At 43.1% G+C, this 16,851-nt stretch overlaps 1 protein-coding gene across 11 annotated transcripts in view; it reads left to right on the top strand.

Moving 5' to 3' along the window:
- The first annotated feature begins 2,800 nt into the window (after positions 1 to 2,800).
- Positions 2,801 to 16,851, top strand: part of LOC135898863 (copper-transporting ATPase 1-like) — a 75,457-nt gene continuing 61,406 nt past the window's right edge. For 8 of the 11 annotated variants that reach the window (XR_010563434.2, XR_010563432.2, XR_010563430.2 and 5 more), the window contains exons 1-3: positions 10,229 to 10,536; positions 14,872 to 15,048; positions 16,108 to 16,750. Coding sequence is in view for 4 of the 11 variants with exons in the window: in XM_065428035.2 (XP_065284107.2) it covers positions 14,977 to 15,048; positions 16,108 to 16,750 (715 nt within the window). In the remaining 7 variants the exon portion in view is untranslated. Of the gene's footprint in view, positions 3,047 to 10,228; positions 10,537 to 11,761; positions 11,824 to 14,871; positions 15,049 to 16,107; positions 16,751 to 16,851 lie in introns of those variants that run through there. The other 3 variants (XM_065428036.2, XM_065428037.2, XM_065428038.2) reach the window with 3 other exon arrangements.

The following is a 16,851-nucleotide window of genomic DNA, read 5'->3' as shown; positions in this document are numbered from 1 at the left end:
TTGTTTTGGTCGGCGGCGCATGACAGCAGGAAAAATTTCGGGGGGGGGGGGCGCTGAAGCCCCATAAGACCCCTCCCCCTCCCCCCCTCTGGCTACGCCCCTGGGTCCCACGGCACACTTTTGATTACGATCGAGCACGGTCGGGATCGAATTTCTCGGTCGCGATTGACTTCTTCGCGCGAGCAAGAGGGAGCCAATTGCGGACGAGAATTTAAATAGTAGAAAGCAGACCGTTATATCACAGAACACTTCAGTATGTAGACCTTCAGGATGGCTTCAGAATAGGTAGGCGTTTGGATGATATTCTTACTCAGTGTAATGGAATATCAAAAGTAGAAAGCATACCGTTATATGTGGCCTTTTTAGACATTACAGGAGCGTATGACAACGTAGACCGCAAAATTTTGGGGATATTCTGGAAGGGGAAGGCTTAGGCGACGATTGTCTACAGCTTTTGAGAAAAATTAAACAATTTCAATCTATCGTTTATCAATTTTCATTAAAGAAGGAGCACTTAAGTTCAATAAGAAGTATGAAATAGCGGTAGCATTTGAGTTCTTGCTAAATATAGTATTATTAAATGCTTGCGAAAACCAGACAGCTGAATACGTGCTGCCATCTATATGCTGCCAGCATGCGTGCTATGAATATGGTGTACTAGGATATGGCAGTGTGTCGTCCGTACAGCGAAACAATGGTAGAACCGGGGGCGCTTCTGCGATGGCGCCACCTAAAGCCCCTTGATAATTTGAAAGTAGCGACACCATCCTCCTCACGGCGCTTTCCTCCTCAATTCTCCTCACCCGCCGGTTACGCACGGTGCGCTTTTCCTCCTGGACTCCCGCGAACGGGCCGCAGGATTCTATGGAGGCCTGTTATTTTGGGCCTGTTGCGCGCCCCACTGGAGTTGAAAACTTTGAGAAATGCTAATAACAGCATCGATAATGCTGGAGGCAACGTTTATGAGGAAAGCATATTTAGCGCCAGCAAACAAGGACGGAAGGGAGACGACAACACAATGCGCTTTTCCGCACCAGAAAAGCTGGCAAAAATATGTCGATTGACAGACCCGTACCGTAAGCCAGCTGCCGGGTGCTCTACGAATCATCGGAAAGCGCCAGTGGGATGCGCAGAGAGTGTTGTATATGAGCTTCCGCTGTCCTGTGGGAAGAAATACATCGGACAGACAGGGAGATGTCTTAATGACCGATTACGGGAACATAGCCAAACTGTGAAAAATAGCGCATTGTGTTGTCGTCTCCCTTCCGTCCTTGTTTGCTGGCGCTAAATATGCTTTCAATTTACCAACACGCCCAACAAATGGCAATGCTACAGTTTATGAGGAGGTTGTTTTTTTCTTAAAGCCGTATGAACGGGGTATACCGATGTAAAGGGAGCTTTGGAGCGAGTTCTATACACCAGACAATTTTTCTGCCACATGATCAGATGCTATACTTCGTGCGTCTGATGTAGTATTGCTTGTGACACATCCCTTTGTGTGTGGCTTATTAAACGAAAGCCTTAGACCTCTGTTTCAAGGTCCCGTTGTGAGCTACAGAAAATATCACGTGACCGAAAAAAGGCGGGAAGCGAACCAAAGCATGTGCAGCCGCGTATAAGAGATGATTAATGATTAGCAAAGGAATGATTGATTAGTGATTGGAATAATATGAATTCGGGTTTACAAAAGACGGTTAAGGTGGATTAAAGTTGATGAAAGTGGATTAAGGTGCATAAAGAAGGAGAAGGTTGGATTAAGTTCGATGAAGGTGGAATAGGGTGGATGAAGGTGCGTTGAGGTGCATTAAGGACGATTACAGTGGATTAAAGTGTATGAAGAAGGACGAGGGTGGATTAAGAAGGATAAAGGTGCATGAAGGAGGATTACGGTGGGCTAAAGTGAATTAAAGTGAATGAAGGAGGGTAAGGGTGGATTAAGGAGGATTAGGGTGGACTAAGGTAGTATAATGTGGATTAAGGTGAATTAAGGACGATTATAGTGAATTAGGGTGTATTAAAGGGAATGATGAAGCAGTAGGGTTGATTAAGGAGGATTAGAGTGCATTAAGGAGGATTAGATTAGATTAGATTAGATAAGCAGTGGCGGTTGGCGTGGTTGACGGAATCGCGTCTAAAATCACAACTGAAATTTTTGTAGTGTGATCATCCCTTCAAGTTGGCCGCTGTCCGATAAGGTTCATCTGAAGAACAAGCTGCCTTTACTAAGGATCGCTGGGACACGTGATCCTTGACCCTTGCCACTGCCAGATACTACACAAGGAGTGACGCTCGGCCAACGCATTCCTTCTTTGGGCGGCAGCAGTGGTGGTTGGCGTGGTTGACGGAATCGAGTCTAAAATCACAACTGAAATTGTTGCAGTGTGATCATCCCTTCAAGTTGGCCGCTGTCCGATAAGGTTCATCTGAAGAACAAGCTGCCTTTACTACGGATCGCTGGGACACGTGACCCTTGACCCTTGCCACTGCCAGATACTACATAAGGAGCGACGCTCGGCCGACGCATTCCTTCTTTGGGCGGCAGCAGTGGCGGTTGGCGTGGTTGACGGAATCGCGTCTAAAATCACAACTGAAATTTTTGCAGTGTGATCATCCCTTCAAGTTGGCCGCTGTCCGATAAGGTTCATCTGAAGAACAAGCTGCCTTTACTTCGGATCGCTGGGACACGCGACCCTTCACCCTTGCCACTGCCAGATACTACATAAGGAGCGACGCACGGCCGACGCATTCCTGCTTTGGGCGGCTGCAGTGGCGGTTGGCGTGGTTGACGGAATCGCGTCTAAAATCACAACTGAAATTTTTGCAGTGTGATCATCCCTCCAAGTTGGCCGCTGTCCGATAAGGTTCATCTGAAGAACAAGCTGCCATTACTACGGATCGCTGGGACGCGCGACCCTTGACCCTTGCCACTGCCAGATACTACATAAGGAGCGACGCTCGGCCAACGCATTCCTTCTTTGGGCGGCAGCAGTGGCGGTTGGCGTGGTTGACGGAATCGCGCCTAAAATCACAACTGAAATTTTTGCAGGTTAGTGGAACTCGTTTGAAATATTGTATTGTATTCATTTTTTTTTCTGCCTCTTCCGCTGCTGCTGCTGCTTTGAGTGCTGTTTTGACTATTGTCACATGTATAGTTTTGCCCTCGAGTAATAATGACTGCAGAGGCATGTTCGTTCTGTCACTCCGTGTTTAGTCATGATGATGTCGTCATACAATGTGTCGATTGCACTGGTCGCTTTCACGTCGGGAAATGTAGCGGCATCACTGTTAGGTCCTTTAGGATGATGAAAGACGCCACGAAGAAGTCACTTAGCTGCCCTACATGTAAACTTGCTGTAGTGAACACCGACACAGCGGGCCAATCTACGAGCCTTCAAGCTGATCTTGCTGAAATAAACAAAAAACTGTCGCACGTGCAATCCCTAGAAGCAAAATTAGATAAGTTGATAGGCTTACAAGACACTGTGCAGAGCATAGAAAGGTCAGTACAACATTTGTCTGATACTTACGATAACTTAAAAGAAGCTCTAAAGCGGCAGGAACATGGTATCAGTGAATTGCGCCACCGAATGGAGACCGTTGAGCAGTCGCAAGACACAACAATGCTCTCAAAGTTAAAGGAAGAAATAAATGCTCTAGAACAGTACAGCCGAAAACAGAACATGGACATTCATGGCTTGCCTCAACAAGAAGGCGAGAATCTGTTAACTGAAATAAATAAGATTGCTACACAGCTTGACCTTGGACCTCCCGCCATTATCTGAAAAAGATATTGCCGGAATGCACCGTCTACGTGCAAAAGAAAACAGGGACCCTGTCGTTCTCTTTCGTTTTGCTAGCAGAACACTGAAGACTACATGGTTCGAAAAGAAAAAAATCCTCAGGAACAAAACGCAGGGCATTAAATTTTTTGACAACTTGACTGCAACAAACAAGCGGTTGCCTTGGCTTGCAAAAAACAAGGCAAGAGAATTGAACTATCAATTCGTTTGGAGTTCACAAGGAACTATCTTTGTACGCAAGCAGCCGAATGCTCGAGTGATAAGGCTCGCCATAGAAAGCGATCTAAGCAAAATCGTGTAAGGATCAAAGACCGCAAACTACCACAAACATGGAACCATATCACAGTGTTACGTCCTTCAACAGTTTAGTAACGAAAAATACTTGCTTCCATGAAAACGGGCTTACACTGTTTCATATGAATGCACAAAGTTTAAGAAACAAACAGGTTGATATTGAGACATACCTATCTCAGCTGAACTGCTGTTTTGATTTCTTAGCTTTTTCAGAAACTTGGTATGCGAGCGAGTATGACGTCATACATTTCCAGGGCTACAGGCACGTTTCAATTTATCGTTCAAGAAAACGAGGTGGTGGCGTATCTCTTTACATTCGTGAATGTCATTGTTGCGAAATCTTGGCTGAATTTACATGTGTGACTGACGATTTTGAATGTGTTGCAGTAGTTTCTCGAAATATTATGATTGTTGCTGTCTACCGCCCACCTCAAGGTGCTCTAACGAAACTGCTTCATTATATGGATTCGGTACTTGAACTTGCTAGCGTGAAGAAATTGCAATCGGTAATTGTTGGTGACTTCAACGTTGACTTATTTTCAAAAAATAATGACAGGATCCAACTTACTGAAGCTATGCTAGCAAATGGCTGTGAAAACCTTATTGAACTTCCTACGCGGATAACTTTGAACTTAAGAACATTGATTGATTTATGTTTTACTTCTATCGCAAAAGATGAGACATGTTCTGGAGTGCTCAGTTCGGGCATAAGTGATCATCTGCCGTTTTTTGTCGCATTGCTATTTCGTGTGCGCACAGATAACAAACATCACTTCAAGCGGGTCATAAATAATCGCATTATAGGGATATTTCAAACGTTACTTTCCAGTGTAAATTGGTCTGATGTTTATGCTGAAGAAAATCCTACAGCATCTTATGATGCATTTGTATCCAAAGTGAAACAAGTATACAATGTAGCATTTCCCTCCGTGCCTGTCGTCAAGCATAAAAAAGCTAGAAAGGAATGGGTAAATCAACAACTATACAAGCGCATACAACACAAAGACAAATTATTCAATAACTTCTTAAAGACTCACGACCCTGACATGCTTAAAGAGTTTAAACAAGTTAGAAACAAGCTGAGCAGTGATCTCAAGAAAGCTAAATTGCAGTATTACGCGCATAGATTTGAAGCCTCTATGAGTCATGGTCATAAAACGTGGAACATATACCGCGAACTAATAGGGTCATCTTCACCGAATGTGCCCCACGAAATTGTTGTAAATGGAGACACGTACTATGGTAACGATGCAGCTAATTTATTTAATAATCATTTTGTTAATGCTGGTGCTTCAACTTCTACGTCTGCTTTTTGCACTGAATGTAATATTCGAACTTATATAAAACATCGCGTCAAAGAGACCATATTTCTTACTCCTACGTCTGAAACTTAGATTTTTTCTGTTCTTAATTCCTTGAGTAACAAATCGGCTGCTGGCGAGGATGACATTAAAGCCCAGCCTATTAAAGCAGTTGCTCACATAATCTGTGGCCCCATATGGTACACATTTGTAACGGTATATTATCAAGTGGAATTTTTCCTAAGACAATGAAAATAGCTCGTGTCGCTGTAATCTTTAAGGGTGGAAAACACAATGACTTGAATAATTATAGACCAATTTCGGTATTGCCGGTATTTTCCAAAGTGGCTGAACGTATTATATATAAGCGTCTAAATAGTTTTTTTTCTGGATAAATGCGTTATCTCGGATAAGCAGTATGTTTTTCAGAAGAATAAATCGACCGAAATGGCATTATTAAAAGTCCGAGATACAATAATAAATAACATCGAAGAAAGAAACTTTACCATTGGTATATTCCTAGACTTTCGCAAGGCTTTTGATAGCATAAAACATAATATATTACTAGAGAAACTCCAAGTTTATGGCATTAGAGGCATAGCATTAGAACTTATGCATAGCTACCTTGAATCTAGATTTCAGTACACTTCCTTGAAAGGTTACATTTCTGAAAAGAGCATGGTTAAATATGGGGTACCACAAGGCTCCATTTTAGGGCCATTATTATTTATTATTTACATAAATGACCTAACTAACATTCCTTTGACAGAGGAAATCATACTGTATGCTGATGACACTAATGTCTTTTTTTCCGGAGCAGACCTTCACGAACTAGAAGTTACCGCAACCCATTGGTTACAAGAACTTAGCGAGTGGCTCTATCTAAATAAACTTGACTTAAATGCAAAAAAAAAAACGGAATTCAGTTTTTTATTCCAAGAATAAGCAAACAGATTACGACGTAAAGCTTTTTTATTCTGGATCGCAACTTGAACATGTCTCAAGCCATTCGTTTCTGGGAGTTCCATTTCACAAAAACCTAAGCTGGACAGAACACATAAATAAGGTACGCATTAAGGTTGCACGATCTGTTGGCTTGCTACAACGGATCCGATGCATTGTGCCTATCGGGCTTCTCATACAATTGTACTTTTCGTTTGTGCACTCGCATCTTAGCTACTGCCTCTTAGCACGGGGAAACGGTGATAAAACAGATATAGAAAAATTGGCAGTTTTGCAACGGCGAGCTGTCCGGTTGCTGAACTTCTCGAAACAATACATAGGATCTTCTATACTAATGATGCGCTACAACATTCCTAATACTAGAGACTTTTACAAAATAAAGATCTGCATACGGCTATTTAAGCAGATCTCCAGCAACAGGGAGAGAGAGAGAGAAGAAACTTTATTAACGAATGACCGGCAGTTTCGTCAGAACTATGTTCAACTCTTTACCTGAGTAGAGACACAGGATACAACCTACGTCACACATCAATAGTAATAAAGAAACCAAGGACAAAATATGGCATGCAAACGATCGAATATGAAACCATTTCTTTATGTAATATGTCTGCCTGGTTCCATCCGTTCTTTAACACATAGAGAATTTGGGGATGCCATTGAATGCTCCCCTTAGTCATGTTACTCACGTATGCTTCTTTTGTATAGTGATTTTCTTTCTCGCATTTGTATTCACTCACTCCTACAATAGCCCTTCTGGGCTGCAGTATTTGTAAATAAATAAAATAAATAAAAAATGTACCCTAACATTGTTGACGAAGCTATAAATTCTAGACCAATTCACAAATTTAAACATGCAATACAAAACATAATATTTTCTGATCACTGTGTGTTTAACGAATGTTAATAAAGTTTCTTTGTTTAATATCAATAGTAATGTTATTAATGTTCTATTCTGAATGTATAATTTTTGTTAACAGAATGTTCTTATTTTTCCTGTGCTGTATTTATTCAGTTACTTGTTATTTGGTAAACGGTTTATACTTTTCATTGTGTTTAAAATTTTGCTGTAAATAGTTTTGAAGTTTTGTGTCATATTAGTTGTACTTTGTTATCAGTTGACTGCTACTTCTGCTGCTCCAGCGAGGTAAAGGCCTTAGTCAGGTGGATTACGCCCTCCTTTTGCCTTACCTTGCGGGCAAACCTTGTATTTATGTTGCCCAAATAAAAAACTTTGTACTCGTTGTACTCTTAAGGTCGATGAAGGTGGATTATAGTGCATTGAGGAGGACTCTCGTGGATTCGGTGGATTAATGTGCATTAGGAGGATTATGGTAGACTTATCGGTCCAAATACTGAATGAACCCTTATTTACCTTAGTCCACCCTAATCCACCTTAATACTCCTTCATCCACCTTAGTACTCCCAATCCACCCTAATCAACCTATATCGCCCCTAATGCACCTTAGCCTACCATATACGATCTTAATCCTCCTTTATCAACCCTAATCCATCATAATCCTCCATTATCCACCTTAATCCTTATTCATGCACTTTAATCTAGCTTAATCCTGCTTAATAGTCCTAATCTACCTTAATACACCCTAATCCACCTCTATCAGACCTAATCCAGCTCCATGGTCCCTAATCCATCTTAATCTATCCTAATCCATCATTATTCCTCCTGTAGCAAACCTAATTTACCTTAATCCACATTAGTCGACCTTAATCTTACTTTATCCACCTTAATCCTCCCTAATCCTAGTTCATGCACCCTAATCGGTCTTAATACCCTTTCATCAACCCTTCACCTTAATCCACCTTAATCCGCATCCACCCACCTTAATCTTTAATCATGCATCTTAATCCTTCTTAAGGCACTCTAATCCACCTTAATCTTCTTTAATACAGTCTAATCAACATTATACAATCCTCCTTAATACACCTTATGTCAATCACTAATGATTCATAAATTAACTTGGGTAATCATTCTCTTATACAGGGGTGGACATGATTTGGGTCACCTCTGGCCTTCCTTGGGTCACGTGATACTTCCAGTTTACAACGCCGCCTTGAAACATAGAGATCTAAAGGCTTTCGCCTTAAAACTTAAAAAAAAATGTTGACTAGCTAACGCTCATGACCTGCAATACCACGGGTATACTTGGCACTAATTTTTTCAGGGCGCAAAGCAGAATCTACAATGCTGCACTTCCGACTGAATAACAACAGTTAGCGACGTGCGAGGGGAATATTAAGCATACTGAGGACAACCGCAACAAAAACGCTGGTGAGGATGCCGGAAGAATAAAAAAAAAATGCAGCATTACGGGATGCTTTGATAGGAGCTATAAAAAACGCCTCAGCTCGCAAACAACACTGTTCTTTGTCGGAACAAAGTTCTTACGGCCAATGTCATGCAGCCACTGCTTCCTGCGCAAGCCGTCACGCTTTCCTTGTGGTGTCATAAAAACGGCATAACCATCTTCAGGCTTCTTGCTGCAGTTATATGCGCAACAGCCCGGCATAGCGCTAGCACATAGAGCAGGAAACACGGCGTACAACGTTCGCTACGCCGAGCTAAAGCGCCAAGCCAACCGTGCTCAGAGGAAAATGGCGCGAACGAAAAAGAAAAACACAAGCAAAACTCAACATCCGCGCGTTTCCAAGGGCAACGGCAGGGAGACCAATCGTAGTGCAGAAAAACCGCGGGGGAACGCGCAAGGGGCGAGGAGGAGGCAAGGAGGTCGCGCGGCGGCGGCAGAGTTCAAACAGTGTCGCTACTTTCAAATTATCAAGGGATTTTAGCGCCACCAGCAGGACGCTGCAATCGACCGGCGTGCCTAGCGCGAAATTTAAACATGCTCTGTAAAACTTCCAGCATTTATGGATTAAAACCCTCTCAAAACAATTGAAGTTTGCATAATTCACAAAATATAAACACTACAAACTGTTAGGATATATCAAAACGGCACCTAAGCTTGCACGTCTCCAACGACAGATCATGCAGTGTTCCTGATCGTCTGCTCAGCATTTCGGTTGCAGAAGACAAACAAACGTCTACTCGTTCCGTTCGGTAAGCACGCACACGTTTTTAGTATTTTGAACCACACGACGATAAGAAGTCTGGAAGGAGCACCTGCACTGTGCCTGGTAGGTTGCATATGATTCCTTAATCTCATGTTGCATCAGCCAGAAAAGCGGTTACCAGGTTTGACAGAAGAAACGCACATACACACACAGAGATATTTAGAAAGGCAGCGCTTCCAGTGCACATAAAGAATGCGCAAGCGTGGCAGGAAAAGCCACAACAAGCAATCAGGAAGCTCTGTACGTAGATGCATGATTTCCGCGACGACCATAACTGCCAGTGCCGGAAGCCCTGTGTTGCACCATTATTTTCCCTCTTGCCAGCAATGACTCCAAGCTGCAGCGGCAGGTGGCGCTGCAGTAGACTGGCGTGCTCTAGCACCCTCGGCCGCCATCGCAACAAGAGGCACGTTTTCGCTGTGAGAACTGCGAGAAACAGCTTGCCTCCAAGATTAAACGACGGAGTGGTTCTTTCTCGCTTTTTAATATCGAAGGCCACGTACTAGTAGTCATTGGCGATTTACTTTGTAGTTCTGTAGTTCTCGCAAGTTTGTTAAAAGTGCGTCTAATTTTTCAAGTTTTACCTACTATTTTACATTTCGCTATGCACTTTACGATGTGCCGTCATCTCGTGTGTGCCATCTGCTTCTGACCTCCAAGATATCTACAATAAATGAAACGAATCTTGGAGGCCATTTTCATCCATATCCCGACGCCTTTTCTTGCCGCAAGGGAGCGGAAGGTGGCGGAAGCGTCTTCTTATGGGCCTGTTTTTTGACTTCCGCTGGAAGCAGCAAGTGGCAGCCGCAACAGGGCCCCAGGGCCCCTTCGGCCGCTTTCGCAATGTTGTGGACGTTCCGTTCCTGTGACGTTTCTTGGCATTTGACGGCGTTCGTCCGTACGATTTATGCCGCGAAGCCTGTCGCGACAGCTGGTGGGCTGAACTTCACGCTCGAGGGCTCGACGTCCGAGCGGCATTGTTTAGTCGGCTCGAAAAACTGGGCATCGTGAGAAAGGTCACAACAGCCACCGGAGTTTGTGGAAGCAAAGTTGCGACTATGGTCGATTCTACCATACGTTGATCCGCAAAGGTATGTCTCCAGAAAACACCCGCAGTTTTCTGTGGCCGACAAGCCCTGCTGCCGGTTTTGTGACTTGACAGTACACCTTCAGTCGTGTTGTTTGCTGTCACGTCATTTTGGTTTCGTTCAGTTAGCAAAGCGCATTGACGTATGTCTCAAACTAGATGGCTATCTCATTTAATTTAGCATATCATTGGTATATCATGTCGCGTACATCGCTGTTATTTTTCGCTCTTATTTATAAGTATTAGTCTGAAATACAACGGTCACTTTTCGAAGATGATTTATCACGGCCAAAGTCCTTGGCTAGCGCAGCTGTGTGTTCTCTGTTTAATAAAGAGAGTGAGAATTGCGGGCCACCGCCCCACTGCCTTGTTCGTATGAGCATCTTTTACTCGTATTTAATTCTCGTATGAGCATCTTTTACGAGTGATTAGGAGCGATCAAACGGAGCGTCACCCAGTTACGCGATTGATATCGCTTAAAGGAGTGTATATAAGAACGTCTTGATCTATTTGGAAGTTTTTCTCCTTTCGTTGTGAGTCACGCTGCTCAGCTGATTTGAGAAAGGAAGGGAGTCTGTGGCCTGCACCGAAAGCGCATGACAACTACTGGGTGAGAGTCGTCGTCCCGCCGAGTGCTTGTTGCGTTTTATAGGCTGCGGCAAAAACAGGAAGTTTGTGCAAGCAGCAGAATTCCTGTGGAACCACATTGTACAATCTGCATAATTTGATCTGCATAACATTTGCATCAAGTTAACGCGCTTGCCAACTTATCTGTCCGTCAGGCAGCTGTGCTGAAGCATAAGTTTACAAAAAAAAAAAAAACCGTTCATGACAGCAGTGTTTTCCTTCCGAAACTATAGTTAGAAAAATGTTTTGCAAGCATTGCTTTGTGTTTGAAAGTATAGTAAAATGAAGGAATATATTTTTCTGACCGCGGTATTTGGAGCCGATTTTCTGTAGGCGATGTGCATTTTAACATTCCTCTTTTTTCCCACTGTCTGACCAGAATTAGACGTTGCAATTCGTATATAGGGCCAGTTGCTTTATAGGCTGTCAAAACCAAAATGCTGGATACCATAGCACAATGAATGTAAAGAAGATCAAATTTTCCCTACATCCTGGAATTTCTGTTGCAATTGTACTATAAACAAAAATACACTCTTAGTATGTGTGGTTCAGAGCTGCAGCAAATCCATACTGCAAAAAAAAAAAATTTTTTTTTTTCACAGGGTCCGCCGTATTGCTTTTTCTGCAGACTGTACATGAAGGGATGTAGCCATTCTGGCTGGAGGTGTGTGAATTTGTGTTTGTTCAGTACTAATGTTATCTGCTCAACTTGTCTATATACAATGTGTCTATACTTGTTTGCATAGCACTTTTCACCATGACAGTACTATGGGCAGGTTGCGGACGTAGTTCCCGCGCCTACAAGGGCGCCCCTCGCGGCGGCGAGCGCGGAACCGGCGGGATAAGACCGGCCCGCCTGCGTTCGGAAAGCCTGTCTGCGCACTGTTTCGTGCGTAGCTGTTGCCTTTTCTGAGCAATGGCGAAGTGCAACACGAGCTGTTGCGTAGCGGGCTGCAACAGCACGTACACCAAATCACGAGGAACAAAGTTTTACAGGTTTCCAAGCCGACCGTGTGAAGCAGAATGGCGTCAACACTGGACAGCGCTCGTCCGACGGCATAAGCCGTTTTATGTTCCGGCGTTATGCCAAGCGCGTTAACGCTGAATTCTTTGCTTTTACAGCAATGATGGCAGCAACGGGACACCTGCAGTGCGTACCAGGATATACAGCAAACAAAGTAGTTTGTTCCCATACTGTACCGCAGTAAAGCAGTGGAACTTTTTCCCAATCCTCTCCCATTCATAGAGCGCTAGGGCTTGCTGAGGTTTGAGGAGTGGTTGCAGCTGTTTGAGCTGACATAGCACCCTTCTGCGCCCAGCATATCAACTAAGGGGCAGTTGAGATCACCAAAATTTTTGACGGCGTGGTTTATTGGAACCTCCTTTGCACGCACTGGAAAATCTCAACATAAAGGTATCGCACTTCCAGTAACTTGGGCGAAAATATTTGCACAACGTAGTCTAACACAACTGGTAAGGTGCTCCCCTTTTTTTGTGTTTGGGGAGAGCAACGTTAGAATACCTCGGGTAGGTCTTGCGAGTCGTCCGTACGCCCCACGTTCTTGGATGAGATGTTTTGGATTCGTATTTGCCGTCCTGTATGTACAGAGAAACTGCCGCGGCGTCCTTGCACTTCCCTGCGATGCCAGCACGGCAATCGCAGCTCCCCGCTAGGATTTGTCTGCTGTCGCCGATCTTGAAGAATCAATGTCGCCTTTAATTTCATGCGTCCACACCACAGAAAACGAAGTAACTTACGCTGAGCTTCACGCATCTCGCTGGTGCGGTATTTTTCGTTTGCTGAATACACCTAGCAGTCACTTCCGATCAGTGCGAGTTTAACGCTTCACTCACGTCGTACAAGTGCCCCACTTCAAATAGACGACTTCCTTTCTCTAAATTCTTTTCACGAAAAAAGCTGTGGAGATCTTGTAAATCCCAAAACCCGGTTAAAATTAATATCGGCACGCTGTTTCTCACCATCGCTACCGTTTGACAGGGCACCAAACACGCAGCGCGGGCTGCTGACGCCACGAGTAATCCTACCACATTCGCGCAACTATTCGTCAGATGGTGCTAGGTGTCGGAAAGACAGGGCGCCGCCTAGCACTTGCAACGAGCCCATAGTTATTAGTTGGGTGGCATGGTTCTGATATTTATTATACACGCTTATGTTATATTTTGCAAAGAAAATGCCTGCGATGCCTTACATCTGTTCATAATATCCTTTCTTTAGCAATCTGTCATCTTCACTTTGTGTTAGTAATTGCACTACTAGTGTGTGTGCTATGTTTCCTAAATTTTGATGTGTCCATGGCAAATTTTCGGAACACTTCTAACATGCCTTTTACTAGGAAATCATTACTTATCTGTGGCTATGGCATTTTGAAGTTGCAAGTTCGATTCCTGGCTGCGGCGGTCGCATTTCCATAGGGCACAAAATGCAAAAAACACTTGTGTACTTATATTTTGGTGCACATTAAAGGAACCCATGAGGTAAAAAATTAATCTGAAGCCCACCACTATGGCTTACTTCATATTCATATTGGGGTTTAAAACTCCAGAATTAAAAAAATAATTTCCTATTCAATTTTTTTTTTGCACTTGCAGATGTGGTAGCTTGAAGTTTTCTCATAGCATTCATACCACTAACTTAGAAAAAATGTGAAGTCATGTTTATAAACTTGTCTTTTGCGACACACTTAATGCAAAGACGGGACACCACAAGTGACGTGTGATGCAGTAGTTGTGTAAAAAGTGATTTCATGTTATAACCAGTGATCTTTTAAAGGCAGCATTGGATATATGCATGTGCAGCTTAATGGTTAATGAGACCTCATTCATGCTCGTTAATCAGGTATGCATACCAGCTAGATTGAACCCTGTGACCCAGCTGATGGTTACAGGCAGTACGGAGCTGCATGTATCGATGCTGAATAAGTGCGCTGGGAAACATCAGAAGTATTCTCTTGGTTTGTTTCTCACCAAAGCATTATACATCTGTGAAAGAAGTCTGCTTGCCAACTATCTCTGCTATCATGCTATCCACTTATACTTGCTTCTGATATTTCTTTTGGAAAGATAAGACACTTGAGTTTTGGGACTCTCGAGAAAGGTGATATAAGTTACTTTCTAGGAGCACGCGAAAAGCACTGGTTGCTGTACCCACATTTAATATCTGTATAGTCTGCAGAATGCAGTCATATATCATCATGAAGAATGTTTTTACCTTGGTCAAGTTATCTGCATCGTCATGTACTGCGATGATGATTAGGGAGCCAGAATAGGCAATGCTGTCGCTCTCTGTTAGCTTTTAGTATAATATCTCTGCCATAAAGGCTTCTCTGCAGTATTCTTACATTAACAAAGTTTTGAAAATTTGTGTTTATCATGTCGAGCTTGTAGATTTGCCAGGGTTGACATCTAGGCAAGGTTGCAATGCTCAAAAGGCTTGGACATCAGCATTGCTAATGTTGTGTTTGACATTGTTCTCTATGTGTTTTTTTCTTGCGTCCCATTTACACATGAACTCTATGAGGCCAAAGTCTGGTTGAGGTTTAGTTCAGTGGCCCACATGTGCAGATGACACAACACATGTAGATGACATAATGTTCAGGTAGACAACATCATTGGCATGTTTATAAAACACTTGTGCAATATTGTGTAACTGAGAGGGAGCAACAGTGGAAAGAAATCTGGTGTTTGTGTGCAGGTCGAGTCTACAGGTCAAACTGGCTGCATTGCAATAAAAGCCAGCCTGGCATCTTCCAACAAAATGGAGTCGAATATATAAGCCATTACCTTCTATATTGAAGGTATGACTGATCAGTCAAGTGCTAGGACCATTCAAGGTGCGCTAGCCAGTCTTGAAGGAGTTAATACTGTCAGGGTATGTGGCTTACTCTCTTTTAAAGTTATGGATTTCACTTGTGGGGCCGTGTGCATGCAAGTGCGCATAAGCACCTATGTATGTGTACAGATGTATTACCTGCACATGTGTAGCCTACAGCAGATTGGTTTTTGAGACACTAGCATAATAAAAGCATGCACACTTTAAAAGCACCTTCAATTACACACTGTTAGTGCTATTTTATGCTATCGTAAAGAGGCAACATCCCAAGAACATCAAAGGCTGAACTGTTGCCTGATCTGTACTTTTAAAAACTAACAATAATATTTAATAAAAAGGGAAGCTGTTTAGCTAACCCTACTAAACCAATCATGTCTCTCTCTTTACTAACTTGCCACTTTGGTCATTTGGAGAGGTGCAGTGATGCAAATTAATTCATGTTAATATTTCGAGTGTATAATTTGCCATTTCAACTACTACTATGTAAATTGTCCCTTTGCTGTGTACCTCCTTCAGTGTTTGAGTTGTGCTGTTTGTGAGATTCGATAAGGGGAACATGTAAATTCACATTATTATTCTGTCCTTTCCTTCTTTTTTTTTGTCAGCTACTGAAACGTAAAGAAGACAATGCCTGGTTTCTTTTTCTGCATGTGACTCTGAATTCTGCACTACATTGTGATATTGTATATATGACTTCATCTTTTTCTTTCTTCTTTCACCTTTTGTATTGTTCTAGCTTTATGGCAAAAAGAAAAAACATATTCTCATGCTATAGCTTCTGACAAAAAGGCCTTTTCAGGTTACTTTGTAGTAGTATAGGATGTTTGAAACACAATCTTAGCATCTACAAACCTGGCCACAAATCTTCATAAAAGAAAATAAAGAAAGTATACAGTAGGTGTTCAGTTGTTTACATCTGCTTCATTTCTGACCTCCCAGCTGGCTCCATTTCATCAATCATGCGCATCTGTGCGCTCTACTTTCTTTAGACCAGCTGTTCACGCACTGAGGAGACCTTAGGTTATTGCCACGTTTTACGAGCACAGCTGCCGTCTGTACTTTGCACTCTGCAAACAACTTTTGTCATATATGGTGCAGGTGGAACCCACAGCAGGAATGGCTGTTGTGACGTACAAACTTGATGTGACATCTGAAACAAGCATCAGGAGGAAAATTGAAGACGCCGGCTACAGTATCAAGCCTGGAGACTTTCTGCAGCTTCAGGGCCCAGGCGGCGTTGCAGACTCTGCGCATTCCACATCTGTCTTCCAAGCAGAGAATGAAATACCATGCGACGTCTTTAAAAAACAATTGGAGACAAAGCTCTGCCATCTTGTTTCCGGTGCCGTCGCAATCTTTGTGGTTCCTGGTATCAACGGGCCCCCCTTGGGTATTGTCAGCTTTAATCCCAGGAATATCTCAATGGAAATCCTTGATCAAGAAGTTGGGATGACACGCCTGAGGCTGTCAACAACTCTCCTGAGTGTAAAGGGCATGACTTGCCAGTCATGTGTTCGTAACATCGAGTCTCATGTGGGGCAGGAGCCTGGTGTGAAAGGTGTGAAGGTTTCACTCAAGGAGGAAAATGCGAGGTTTGTTTATGATGGTGAACTGCTGACTGCGGAGGCACTTGCTGAGAAGATAGAAGACATGGGTTTTGAGTGCAGTGTTCTGAACTCTGTGGCTCTCGATGCTGGCGGCCCAGAAGGGGCTATCAGGGAGGCATTGCAGCCCAAACCAGGTATGTCTCATCTAGTTGTGTATGCTTGTTTTTGCTGAACACTTGGAAGCAGCATGGACAGTTTGCCGCTTGTTGACACTTTAAGGAGGGTAAATAAGTGC

Source organism: Dermacentor albipictus, chromosome 3 (assembly GCF_038994185.2).
Source record: "Dermacentor albipictus isolate Rhodes 1998 colony chromosome 3, USDA_Dalb.pri_finalv2, whole genome shotgun sequence".
NCBI lineage: Eukaryota > Metazoa > Arthropoda > Arachnida > Ixodida > Ixodidae > Dermacentor > Dermacentor albipictus.
The sequence above is the reverse complement of the archived record's forward strand: the minus strand, read 5'-3'. Positions and strand labels throughout refer to the sequence as shown.